The sequence below is a fragment of the Agelaius tricolor genome, unplaced genomic scaffold (genome assembly GCF_023055355.1).
Source record: "Agelaius tricolor isolate 1412-34295 unplaced genomic scaffold, bAgeTri1.0.p SCAF_2, whole genome shotgun sequence".
Lineage (NCBI taxonomy): Eukaryota > Metazoa > Chordata > Aves > Passeriformes > Icteridae > Agelaius > Agelaius tricolor.
Window position 1 is genome coordinate 7281053 of NW_027269262.1, and position 13875 is coordinate 7294927.

Sequence of the window (13875 nt, forward strand, 5' to 3'; positions counted from 1 at the left end):
AAGCCGAATTTAACTTCCTCACCCAGATAGGGTTTCATCTGTCTGATTACAACAGCAACACTGCTTGCAATACTAAGCATTAATGTTGCATTAACAAGTACTTAAGGATGGGATTTTTCTGAATTTCATCAAAATCTGACCCTGCACTCAAGCGCTTAAACTGTGTCTTTCACTAAATCAAACATCTATAAATTCCTTCTCCTCCAGATAATGCTTACAATAAGCTTTCCAAAATTTGCAATTACATGACAAAAACTGCAGAGTTGTCCAAAACTTATCTTTTTTCTTGTAAAAAAGATGGTGTCAGTCTGAATACGTAACATCAAAATATGTATTTGCAAAGATTTTCAGGGGTTTATTTGTTGTGGTGTCATCATTCTCCCTTCCAAATTCTACCATATCAGGTCATGCTATAGGCAATTTATCTCCTATCCATTAGTTTTCAAGATTTTGGCACAAAGGACAAGTAAGCAACGTGGCCTCAGTTGTAAGACAGGCATTTTTTCCTCATTAAAAGGGTCGGTAAACACTGCCAGTGTCCTGCAAGAGGTGGTCTCACAGCTCCAGCTTGCCACATGAACAGAATAGCAATTAATGACCATCTTGCCTGATATCCATATGCCTACAGTCCCTCCCACGATTTCTGGGTATGAACATAATTTTGAGACACTATCATCCTGACATTTCTGCTGAAGCTTAAACTAGCTACTTCAATCTTCATAAGCACTGCACTGCTAGTAATTAATTCTCCAAAGCACTGGTAGATTTTTAAGCCTGTCTTGTTTGAGATGAAAGAAAGTGTTATCAGACCAAAGGCCAGCCAAGCAAAGGAACATAGGCTCTTGCACATTGTACCTCAGAGCCAAAGAAACAGGCTTTCTAAAATAAAAACACCAGTAACAATAAAAAAAAATATTATTAACTATAGCTAGAAAAATTAACTACAACGTCCACAAACAGAAGCTTCTGAAGGTTCTAGCGGGTCCCATCTGCTCCTGATTTCTTGGAGCTGGAAAGTTTGCTGTGCAGCTGTTCTCACTGAAAGGTCCTTTCAGACAATTCTTCAGGAAAGCCAACACATGTTACTCATTCATGAAAACCTTCTCTATTCCTTTATACAAACTTATGCTCAAGCTACAGCTACACAGAGAGCTGTAAAGCTCCTTATTTACAATTAGATAACATTGGTGAGAAAGGTATTTCCTCATTACTTTTCATTCTGCCAACAACAAGCAGCTGACTGTCCACACAGATGGTTCCATACTTGTGCTCAGACAACATTTCTCCCCTAATTAAAAACTGAGTTCCCAAAACTGCTAATTTAAGAGAAACTCAAATGAGAGCATATGCAAATTCACAGAGTACTACAGAAATAGTGAGAGGCATAGATATAAAGCACAGCTAAATTTTAATATGATAAAAGAGTAGTAAACTTCTTTGCCAAGGATCCAAATAGTTTCCAAAGACTCCAAGCTAGCAATGCCACACAATGTTACAAAATATTTCAAAAATAATAATGTCATAAACGAAGTTCCCCAGATCTCCACTAAACTAACAAAGGAATTTAATAAATTGATTGAAGAAGCTCAAAAGAAAAGAAAAAATATCAGGACACATGAAGGACTTCTCCTCTGGTATTCTAGCATCTGGTCTTTTGTTTTGAGGACAACAAAACAGATTAATGTTTCTACTACCTTAAGCAATTAGATAAACTTTCATCCCAGATCCTTTAAAAAGAAAATGTAACCCAACACACTTGCAAATGAATGCTAGCAGTATTTTACACTTGGCTACTTGACTACCTGAAGTTAACTCATGACTTTCAAGGGCTCTAAGTGAACTTCCAGTATGTTTAAACTTTGAAGCTAAGGCAGTTCTAAAAACTGAGTTACTGAGGTTTATTCCTTTGTTTTTCCAATACGTGGGGTTATTTTGGGTTGGGGTTTTCAGCAGGTTGGTCATTTTGGTTTGGGTGTTACAGGGTTTTTTGTTGTTTGCTTTTTTTCTGTCCAAACGCTCCTTCCAGCCTCCCCTAGAAATGTAGATTCAAAACCAAAAATCTGTGAATAAATACAGATGGTCAGAATACTAAATGATATTGCACATACCTTCTAAATTAATTCTTGCTGATTCAGGCGTGACTCTCCCATCAATTACCATGGCATCTTCATTTGCATAATCATGGTGATAGTTTACTGGATTCTCTTCCTCGTTTGCAGATTCATTCATATCTACACATTTATCTTCCCTTTTATTGAAATACTTCTGCAACCATCCTGGTACAATGTTTTTCACTGATTCGGTCACTCTGCTAAGGAGCCCCAGCTTGAAAGAAAAATATATGAGCACAGTCAGCAGCATGATCTGGGATGCAACCTTGCACAGACCTCGAAGACAGACATTAGACAGCAATATTCAGATGAGTAAGATAAGAAGGTGGTGGATCCTTCATAAAGAATTCCTATACTTCTGGAACATGCATGACAAAAATGCACTTAACACTGATTTACTACTAACCCATCAGTTTCTGCACTTCCCAGTCACCTTGGCAAAACTTCCACATTCTGAAACTACAGCTGAAGTTCACCAAAGGCTTGTTGAGTCACAAGGTCATAAAGAAATTAAATTTCTAAATAACTCCTGATGTACACATGTTTTGAGGACACCTTCACTTGAAAAACCATCAAACCCAGAAGCTCAGCAATTATCTACAGCAATAATGATAAGCAGTAATAGCTACTAAAATCAGTGAACTTAAATATTTCTTTTTCTAATGCTGAACTGCAGGAACAATGCTCACCAAAAACCCCACTATTCTGCTCTGAATAGTGAAGGGATCCTGAAAGAATCTCCAAAGAAACAGCTACAGTTGAACAACAGACTCCTCACTACAGGACTGTTGATCAGATTCCATTTGATCAATTTTCATTTTGTATCTACAAACCTTAATATTTGGCAGTTACTGAATACATAAAAGCCATTTCCATTTTGACATTTACCAATTATTTGTAATGCTTACATTCTAGTAAGAAATATTTATTTAACATTTTGGCTTAGGCAGTCACTTGTTCCCCATCATATCCTCAAAATTTCAACATGCCTTCTTGTCAAATCTCAACCATGTGCAGCAGAGTGCTTGCAGCATGGAGCTGCCCCTCTTAGACTGACTGCAGCCACAGAACCTGCTGCTAACCTCCACAAGCTTAAGAAAGCACCAAAACTACCTTCACAATTTCAACACTTTGGAAACTGAAAAGCAAAAAGAGCGTAAAAAAGATTTTTGTTGAACTTCATTGCCAGTTGCTAACACACGCATCAAGGTACTTCATTATTTTTCTGGGTTTAGGCAACAAAAATTTCTAAAAATTATTATTCATGCGTAGAAAATGGAGAATATTCTTTGAACATGTAGTAGTTAGTCTAGTAAACAACTCTGAAACAAGAACCCTGTTGTATTCAACTTTCTTTAAAAATTCAGCACACATGAAAGAAAAAGTCCATATCTGTCATTCACATATTTCATACACAGTAACACAAACACCAACTTACAGGACAGCCTTGAATCTGGAGTTAGGAGGGGGGCTGGCAAAGAGGAGAAAAGCAAGGTAGAAAACAAAAGTCTATTCACAGAAAGAAAGTCATCTTAATTTACAATTTGACATGTTTCATAATGATCTGTAATTTAATCTTTTACTTGCACAAAGACAGAATAAGTAGCCTGGGACAGCTTAAAGTAGATAGAATACAGCATAATAAATGCATCTATCACAATTACCACACTAAGATGCACACTAATATGCCATGCTTAGAGTGTTGCTGCTATTCTACATAAATACTAAGCCTCAACACCAGAGCTCAAAAGCAGTTCAGTGCCTGGCACCAGCAAAGAGGCAGCCTGTACCTCTGCTCCCAGCCCCTTATTTTCACCTTTACTTGTGACACACTGTCCCCCTTTAGGGGAGTGAGTATTTTGCTGCTACGAATAAAAGCATATCAGGAACTCAGAGTCAAAATTTGCCAAAATAAGCAAATGCTCAGGACACAAACTGCATCCAAGGCAATTGCTCTTTCAAAAAGACAGGCATTAGTATATTCAGTATTGCTAGAGAATCTCTCCATTAAAGAGTGAGACATTACTGGACATAAAACAGGTGCCAGTATGATTGTCTTGCTGAGGAAATCCTCCCAGGACTGAAAACTACCTGAGACTCAAGATGGAAGAAGCCACAGGCATCCAGAAGAGTAAACACCCAACCATTAGTAATCCTAATGAGTAACTGGAGAATGTAGCCAGACTAGTAATCAACTAAGATGACGTTTTACCATCCATATCTGACACCAGACTGGTTTGACCCTTTCATGCAAATGGCAGCCTTGCCATTCTCCACATAGTCAGCATTCCAAGCTGGATAACACAGGGTAACTTCCCAAACCTGCCCATGAGCTGGAACTCAGCACAGCAGTACTGCACCAAGTACTAATGGCCTGCTCCATCCAGCTTAGGCACAGTGGTAGACAAGGAGCATAGTTTTATACTCCAGAATAATTCTGGCTTAGTGACAAAGCAAGAGAAAGCAAAATACATGTAAAGGCACCTACATTTTCTGTCAGCAAAATATGTTAAAGGCACTGTGATAAAACTATGCAGGCATTATAAATGAGCCATCATCAAAAACAGATTCCATTTAAAAAAACACCTCCCCCCTAAAAGTATTCCACATTCCCCAGGTATGCCTATTCAAATACACACAGATGACACACCAAAAAAAAAACCCACCAGAATTCCTTCCATCATCTCTTATCTGCCCATCAGAGCTAAAAGCCAATCAATAAAGCTCTGTGGTTGGATTCCTGATCAAGTCAGGCAGTTAAGGTACCACTGACCAACTACACATTTGAACATGCATACTGCTTATTCCTGCCAGAACAATTCAGCAAAATGGCATGCCTTACTGTCTTTAAAGGTGGCATTTTAATCTTACCCTAACTTGCAGTTTTCTTATACTTCAACTTCAGCACATGCATTTGAACACCCTTTCCCTCTCTCGGCACATGCAAACAAGCCAACCCTGTCAGCAGCAGAGCACACCCCCTCTACTACTGTGTCACCAGCTCTGCACTTTGTTCATCCCATCTCCTCAGAGAGGAATCATTAATCCTTCTAGAAAGCTGACAAGGATAGTACACATCTCATTGATGCCAACAGATCTTCAGATATGAAGTACAGAAGACACAGCAAGAGACAACTCTAGCAGGCTTATTCTCCAGCCAACTGCTCAGATCCTGATCTTCTCACGCCACAAATATGAACCAGCCTCTTCCAGAACACCTTCATTCAGTACAGCTACTCTGAACATGCTACTGCACAAAAACTGTTCTAGTTCCCAGTCTCAGGTTACGAGCAGAGGACATGGCACTGGCACTCAGTCTAATGTTCATAACTTCTCATTTCTACAGGCCACACAGGTACCAAACTTAGTATCATGGAAGGGCAAAAGACTCAGAGGGGCAGTCCCAACTGTGTGACTGCTGTGTTTTATTCAGTGAAAATGTTTTACTCCTTAACTGACTGATTTCAGAGGTTTGAGCTGCTGTCAGTATCAACTGCTATCACCTCAAATACACTCACCCCAAAAAATATCACCAGGAAAGCTGAACAAAATGAAAATCCATCAGAAAGACCCAGTGGCTTATGAATAGGTATTTACAACAGTTTTTCAATATCTGTGCATCATCTCAAGTGTCTGCAGCTCTGCTAGATCTAAGTCCATGTATACAAACATCATAGCAACAGTAACTACAGTAACAGCTACTCCAAGGCATTGGCTTGACATCATGGAATCACTGAACTATTAAAGCTGGAAAAGACTTCTTAGATCATTGTGTCCAACTGGGACCCAAGAGTCCAAACCCTCCTTGTTTGGGCACAAACACTCATTAGTGAGTTTCAAGCCCTGCTCCTTAGGTCCCAAGACTCATCTGAAAGGCCCAGAGCATTATTTTGAAGGCTCCACGTCCGATTTGGAAGGCCCAAAGCCTCACTTGTAGAATTCAAAGTCTTTATAAAAAGTACAAAGGCACATCTCCAGGCCCAAACCTTAGCTTCCAAAGCCTCCTATTTAGGATTCAGCTTTTATCTAATGGGCTCAAAGCCTTCCTCTATGCCTCCAAAACCCCATTTCTAGGGAGCAGAGCCTCAGTTCAAGGTATTGAAGCATCATTTGAGGGCACAAAATCCAAGAAAATCCAACTGCAGCATTCAAACCCTCCTACTCACCTCCAAAAGCCTACTTCCAGGGGCCAAAGACCTGTGTTGGAGACTCAAATCCTTCCTTGGAGGGTCCAAAGCCCTCTTCTCATAAGGTCATGGAATCATTAAGGTTGGAAAACACCTTTAGGATCATCAAGTCCAACTGTTAATTCAGCACTACCATCATGTTCACCATTCAACCACATCCTCAAGTGCCAGCTCCAACTGCCCTTCTCTGGACAGGCTCTAGCCCCTCAGTGTGCTCCTCCCAGAGAGTGGCCCAAATCTGAACACAGGATTCCAGGTGTGGCCTCACCAGTGCTGAGTACAGGGGGATAATCACTGCCCTGATCCTCCTGACCACATTATTGCTGATAGATACCAGGATGCCACTGGCCTTCCTGGCCAGCTGTGCACAGCTGGCTGCTCCTCAGACACTGCTGACCAGCACCACCACATCCTTTTCCACCATGCAGCTTTCCAGCCACCTTTACCCCAGCCAGCAGGGGGTTACTGTGACCCAAATTCAGGACTTGGCACTTCATCTTACTGAACCTCATACAACTGGCCTCAGCCCACCTACCAAGCCTTCCCAGATCCCTGTCTAGAACTTTCCTGTCCTCCAGCTGATCAACACTCCTGCCCAGCTTGGTGTCATCTTGCAAACTGGCTTGGGGTGCAATCAATCCCCCTTGTCCAGGTCATTGATGAACATGTTAAAAAGGACTGGCCCCAATATTGAGCCCTGGCAAACACCATTTGTGCCTGGTCACCAGCTGGATGCAATCCCATTCACCACCACGCTCTGGGCCTGGCCATCCACACAGTTTTTTATTCAGCAAAGATCACACCCATTCACACCATGGGAAGCCAGGAAAATGCCATGGGAAATGGTGTCAAAGGCTTTACAATAAATTCTAGGTAGATAACATCCAACATCCACCAAGTGGGTAACTCTACCACAGGAGATCAGATTGGTCAAGCAGGATCTGCCTTCATAAACCCATGCTGGCTGCAACACTAAGCAAAAGATGCAGACAGACGTATCAGTTACCAAACAGGTGTCATAATTTACTACTTTAAAAGACCATTTCTTCAAAGGATTTATATAAAGAAAGAAAGAAAAATAAGTAGTTTGTGGTCATAGTTTGAATTCCAAACTTAAAAGCAGGCAATAGCTGGCCAAAAATATATTTCTTGGCCAAAAATATTTACAGAATAGGACAGTTGTTCCAGCTTGTAAGGGTCTTTCACATAGCATAGGGTGAGGAAAGTACTGGCAGAAGCACTCAGCAGTGACACATTACTTGAAAACATCCATTTTGTAACTGAGTTGATTTCAGTCCAGAAGGTTCAAGTATGAAAAAACTGTATAAAAATTTTATAACAGTCATACACTTAGAGAAATTTGTCAGAGATGCAAAATACACAACTAGATAAAAGAGCTGATTTCCACTTCACTGTACACACACCTCTGTAAAGCATCACATTCTTGCCTCTCAGACACTTCCTTGCTTCCAATTTCAAAGTTAAAGCTATCGGAACATATGAATCAGTAAGTCCTCAAAAAGAAAGTTATCAGTGAAGTTCACTGAGACAGAGCAGATCAATCTAACCAATTCCAAACACCAAAAAGGAATTTTCTTTCCCTCCACCCCCCACAGTTACCTCATGCCAGCTCTGGCACATAACAGGCTACTCTCCATACTAGCTGAATTCATTAATCTGGCAAAAAGTACATGTTTCTCTGCTGGGCCAATGAGTTAAACTGGCTCAGTGCACCAGAACTGGCCTGAGAGAAAGCATGATCAGGCAGTCAGAACCAGAGGAACATGAAATAAAACTTCTCTTTTCTTTCAATCATCCTGTGCCCATATTGTCATTAAAGACACTGTCCCATTCTCCTCTTCATCTCACCCTTCCCTTGTGCTGCCACTAGCACATACAAGCAACCAAATGATGAACTGTAGCAAGACTCTATTAAATAGATCCAACCAAAAATCTGTCTATAGACCATGATGGTGAGGGACTACCCCTCAGGGGCATCAGGCTGCTGGTGCAGCTTACCATGTGCCTGCATTGATGCTCATGTAACAGCAGGAATAGAAATGGAAACATGACATGATTGTCTCTTGTAGCAGCAGACTTAGACTGGATTAGACTAACTCTGCTTTTGCTATTCAGGGAGTGGCTTCAATTTGGATGTAGGACAGCAGAGTTTGATATTTCATTTAGAAAAAAGACAATAAAACTTATGACTTAATATGAACAATATTTTTCAGGAATGTTATTAATTATGTAACATTTGAAAAACAACAATTTTATTTAAGGCAAGTGGACTAGTTCAGTTTTATTCCTGAAGGTCTTGAAGAAAGGATTATATTACCAGATGCATGTGTATTTCTTTCTTATTGCTTAAGTGAGCCTTATTTTCCTTAGTCTAGTTAGCTTTAGAATAAAGGTTCCAGGGAAATTAATGTATTTTCTGACACTGTATGCACATCTGTATACATTATTATCACTTAAAACTGAGAGCAAAACACCAGTATGCGCTCTGAGAGATAAATCAGTGCCTAACACACTAGGTTAAATCCTTGTGACACTGAATGGTTTTTACCTGAAGTTTTGTCCACACCTTCAGCTGACACAGTGACAACATTACAAAACACACCACAAAGTACAAGGTACCTTTCTTTCTTCCTTTTAAGAAGCACTACACAGGCACTAGTTAACTCTCAGCAGCAACCAGCAATGGGCGCTGTAGATTACATTCAGTATTACCCTTTGAGATGGAAATCTATCAGCAGCAAAACCAAAACATTGAAGATTCATCACACTATTTTCCCATACAACTTTAAAAGCAGTTTTAAAGTTCTTTCTTTCCCAATTTAAGAAGGAACTCAAAGTAGTTAGCATTTTTTAATTGAGGACTGCTCATCTCAGCTGCTACAGTGTGTCCCCAGGTAAGTTTCATACACAATATCTAGAATTATATTAATTGAAATGCTGCTCAGAATATCTTTCCTATAAGGAAACCATACAGTCTAAACCTATTACTTTTATTTCTGACATAACCACAAGGAACAAGTTTAAAACTAGAATGATCAGAAGTACATTTCCCATGGCAACAGATGGTTTTTACAAGTTCATTAGCACAAGTTATCAGATTTTGCAAAGTATAACATACATTTTATATTTACGATTTAAATACATTATTTGCACATAAAATTGTTTATCTTATTTATAGGTACTCTATACACATTAAGATGCAATTCATTACGTATTTCAACATCACCAAACATAACTGGTAATGGCAAAGTCTTCCTCTTTCCTGCATTTATAGCCAAGGAGTTCATGCATACATACAAAGGCTATCAATGCATCATACCCCACACTACAAATTTGCTACCTGCCACAATGCACAAGGCTCCCAGCAAAGAACTAAACATTTTCAACGTTATTTTGCCTGAAAGCACTCACAAACAAAACATGGTACCATCACACTACGGCACATAGTGGTGAGGACACACTATGTATTTAAACCCAAAAACGGGCAGCCCAAATTCTGCAACAACTCCTGAAGCAGCAGTTAAATGCCATCTGAGATCAACTTGCAGCTTGCCAATGTCCATCCCTATGTCCAGTGCTTCCTACTGAGGATAAGGCTTGAAGGTTTGAAGCACATTTCACAAAACTAAGCTACAAAATCTCACTCCTGACATTTTGGAGAACACAGTCATCAAAACAGAAGACTGGAATTAAATCTTTCAAGATAAACCAGTCTTAGTAAAAAACCACAAAATATTCACATCCTCCCTCTGAAGTATCTTTTCTGTCCATGTTGATCTATAAACTGAGCTGATAATAGCACATACCAGTCATTTTGCAAAATCTACAGCCAATCCTGTTGCACCCTCAGTATGTTATCTAATTCACAAATTTTAACAGGTAAATTAAAATCAAGTAAGTAAATCATCGCATTTAGTTATTTGCTGTGATAATTTGGTACTTCAGCAAAACTCAAAGCCTTCCTACCTTTTAAGTATCATCCACAGATGTGCACCATACAAAAGTTATGCCTCACAATTCATCTAACCAGCATAACCTGCAATTACTTTAAATTGGACACATCTAACCCTGGTGCATACAGTTCCTGACTAGATTCTAAAACGTTTGGTGAATTAAGAATTGGTGCTTAAGAGAAACGGAATAAATGACCCTTGGGCACAGTTGCTTTAGCTGGAGCAGGGAGGGGTATTGTTACATTCCTTGACATTTTCAGGTAATATTCTGAAACTGGAAAGCCTAGGTAGCCTCAACTCTGCTGCAGGGCAGTAATATTCCATTGTGAGAGGCAGCAGTATCTTTCTGGCTGTATTTTTTCATCACACTGCAACTGACAGAACCAAGAGCACCTCACTTTAAACATATAACCAGTATCTTCAGACACTTCTTTTACCAGCAACATGAAAAATTGCTATTGCATGTAGAGATTATTTTTTTTGGTGACTCAAGGTCACTAAAAAATCGTCTAAAATATGTATATATTCTACAACTCTGTAAAGTAAGTTTAGTAACAAATACTGAGGGCTGACATTAGAACACATGCACTGATATAGATAAATTTAATACGCATCTGGTTGCACCACAGCAATTCCTGAACACAGCTAGATTTAAATCAGTTTAAACCTTGTTTTTATCTGTTTTGCTTAGGATAATTTTAATTACAAGTGCACCTGTATTACAGTCTCACCAATTTTATATCTCATTACTATAAATATTTCAGTGCCTCACTGTAATTCAGTCTCAAAGAAAATAACAACTGAACAGTTTAGCTCTTTGCTTGGTTTACTTCAGTCTTGGAAGTCACCAGGCCTTGAGCTCTAATAGGGGAAAGAGTTTTGTGACATATCTGCTTCAAAAACATTTGATTCAAAATACAATCATAACTAAAAGCAAAGTCAGCCAGCTCCCCAAGACACTCTCACACAACTTTTTCCAAGAGCAAAACCATCAAGAAAACATTAAATAGTCTCAGCAACATATTTGCAAATTGTGTATGTGCTATTCACAGGTGTAGGACTCAATGCATGCTGGTGTATCTGTGTTAGCCCAAGCATTTCATCCCAGCAAATGGGAATGCAATGATGATGATGAACTCATGTTTCAGTTGAAAAAACCCACAGTAGTCTCAAGCCAAAACCATCCAAAAATCCTGCACTTAAGTGCAACACATATAGATTCATAGACTGTTTTGGGTTGGAAGGGACCTTTAGAGGTCATCTAGTCCAAACTTCTCTGCAATGAGCAGGGGCATCTTCAACTAGATCAGGTTGCTCAGAGCCCCATCTAACCTGACCTTGAATGTTTCCAGGAAGGGAGCTTCAAACACCTCTCTAGGCAACCTGTTCCAACGTATCATCATTCTCTTCTTAAAAAATTCTTCCTTACATCCAGTGTGAATCAACCCTCCTCCTTCAGTTAAAGGAGTCTAAGTCCTCTTTAGGTTCTCAAAGGTGTTCATAAGGTCTTCCCAGAACCTTCTCTTCTCCAGGCTGAAGAGCACTAGCTCTCCCAGCCTGTCTTCATGGCAGAGGCTCTTCTGCCCCCTGACAATTCTTGATGCCCATCTCTGTCCTCACTCCAACAGGTCCATGTACCTTCCTGGGCTGAGGACCCCAGAGCTGGATGCAATACTCCAGGTGGGGCCTCACCAGAGAGGAGTGGAAGAACAGAATCCCCTCCCTCAACCTGCTGGCCACACTGCTTTGGATGCAGCCCAGGATATGTTTGCCTTTCTGGAAGCACACATTGCCAACTCATAGGCAGCCTCTCATGCATCAGCAACCCCAAATTCTTGGCAGAGCTGCTCTCCATCTACGCATGCCCCAGCTTGCATTGGTACTGGGGTTGCACCAAGCCAAGGGCAGTACAATAAATACTAAACTGATTACACAGAATATTAAAAAGCAAAAAACATGAGATTTTTTCAATTTAATGGCAGAAAAAAAAATTGAAAAGTATATCACATGACCTGCCACTAAGACAGGAGACATTTTTAAAAATTGGTCAGCAAAATAGCAACCCTAGAACAAAGCCTCTTAGTTACTCTGTTTTTGAGGGCAAGCTTGCAATTTACTCTGGAAAAACTGCAACAGTGAGACAGAGGCATTATCCTCAAGAGACAGCAGAACCCCAAAGACAGAATTAGAGGATAGACCAGCAAAAGAATTACCAACCTAGAGCAACAGTGACATTTACACTGAAACTATGCCCGCATGTGCTCTGTGGTCCAGCTGCAGCAGCTCTGACAGAACCACACACACAGAGGCTGCATGGCACCCCAGAGATCACCTACTACTGCAACCTTCTCCTCAGACAATGGCCAAAACCAGCAGGTCCACCTGGGTTTTCAGACATCTCTGGGCAGTTCTTCCAACATGCTGGCAAGTCTCACAGTTAAAAGATTTTTCCTATTATGAAATCAGAATTTCCATTTTGGCATCTTGAGTCCATTGTCCCTTTGTATTGCTATGAATCTCCTAGAAGAGCTTGCTACACTTTCTCTATAGTCTTATTAGGTATTTGCTGCTCTTAATCTGAACACACCCAGTTCTCCAAGCCATTATGATTTTGATGTCTCCCAACCAGACTCACTCCTGTATGTTTTCCTTGTCTTTTTTTGAACTGGAGAGGACAAAACTAGACACAACAGTCCAGATGCAGTCCTAGAAGTGCTGCATTCAGGGGAAAAAGCGACTCCCTTAACATCCTTCCCACACACTTACTAATACCTCCCAGTATGCAGCTGGCCTCTTTACCTCAAGAGCGTGCTGCTGACTCACATGCAACTTGCTGTCCAGCAGGTAGGTGGGGTTGTTTTGTCCCAGATGAAGGACTTCACATTTGCCTTTATTAAGACTCACAAGGTTCTTGGCAGCCGACTTCTGCCAAGTTCCCTCAATGGCAGCCCCATTCTTCATTATGCAACAGGGCTGAAGTTCCCAAGGGTTGGTATTATCTGCTGAGGATCCATGGCATTCCTTGGTTGTTAATAAAGACATAGAACAACCTCAATATCAACCTCTGAGAGCTCTATTAGCAATTGGCTGCCACTGGATCTTTGTACTGCTGGTCACAACCTTTTGAGGTCAATGGTCCTGCTAATTTTCCAATCACTTTACCGTCCACCTGACAAGTCCATATTTCACCAAGTGGACATCAGGGATCACATGGGAGACCATGCTGCAGGCATTGCTAAAGTCCAGGTAAACAACATCCACCGTTTGCCCCATGACCACTGAGCCAGTCATCCCAGTGTGTTATGAATTCAGTACATAATGCTATGGCAGCCCACCACCTGCAGTAACCTGCAATACTTTTGCTCAAACATTTTTGGCACACAAAAGACTCTGAGCTCTGTCCCGCCGAGTTGTTAGAATCAATCATTGTTGAGCAGCAGCTCAGTTTGTCCATGGCAGGGGAGCAAGAACTGGTTCTAATTACTGGCTGGAGGAATAAATAACTCAGAGGAAGTGATGTGCTGCCAGCAACCAAAGACAATTTGCAGTGTCCCAGCTAACACACTCAATTATTTCATCTGCTTTTTTCTTTTCCTAAGATAC

At 40.5% G+C, this 13875-nt stretch overlaps 1 protein-coding gene across 3 annotated transcripts in view; it reads right to left on the reverse strand.

Moving 5' to 3' along the window:
- The window catches only part of NUP153 (nucleoporin 153), a 44009-nt gene that overhangs the window by 25276 nt on the left and 4858 nt on the right, over positions 1 to 13875 (reverse strand). For all 3 annotated transcript variants that reach the window (XM_071451670.1, XM_071451664.1, XM_071451657.1), the window contains exon 2: positions 2109 to 2325. In XM_071451670.1, coding sequence (XP_071307771.1) covers positions 2109 to 2325 — 217 coding nt within the window. The remainder of the gene's footprint in view (positions 1 to 2108; positions 2326 to 13875) is intronic.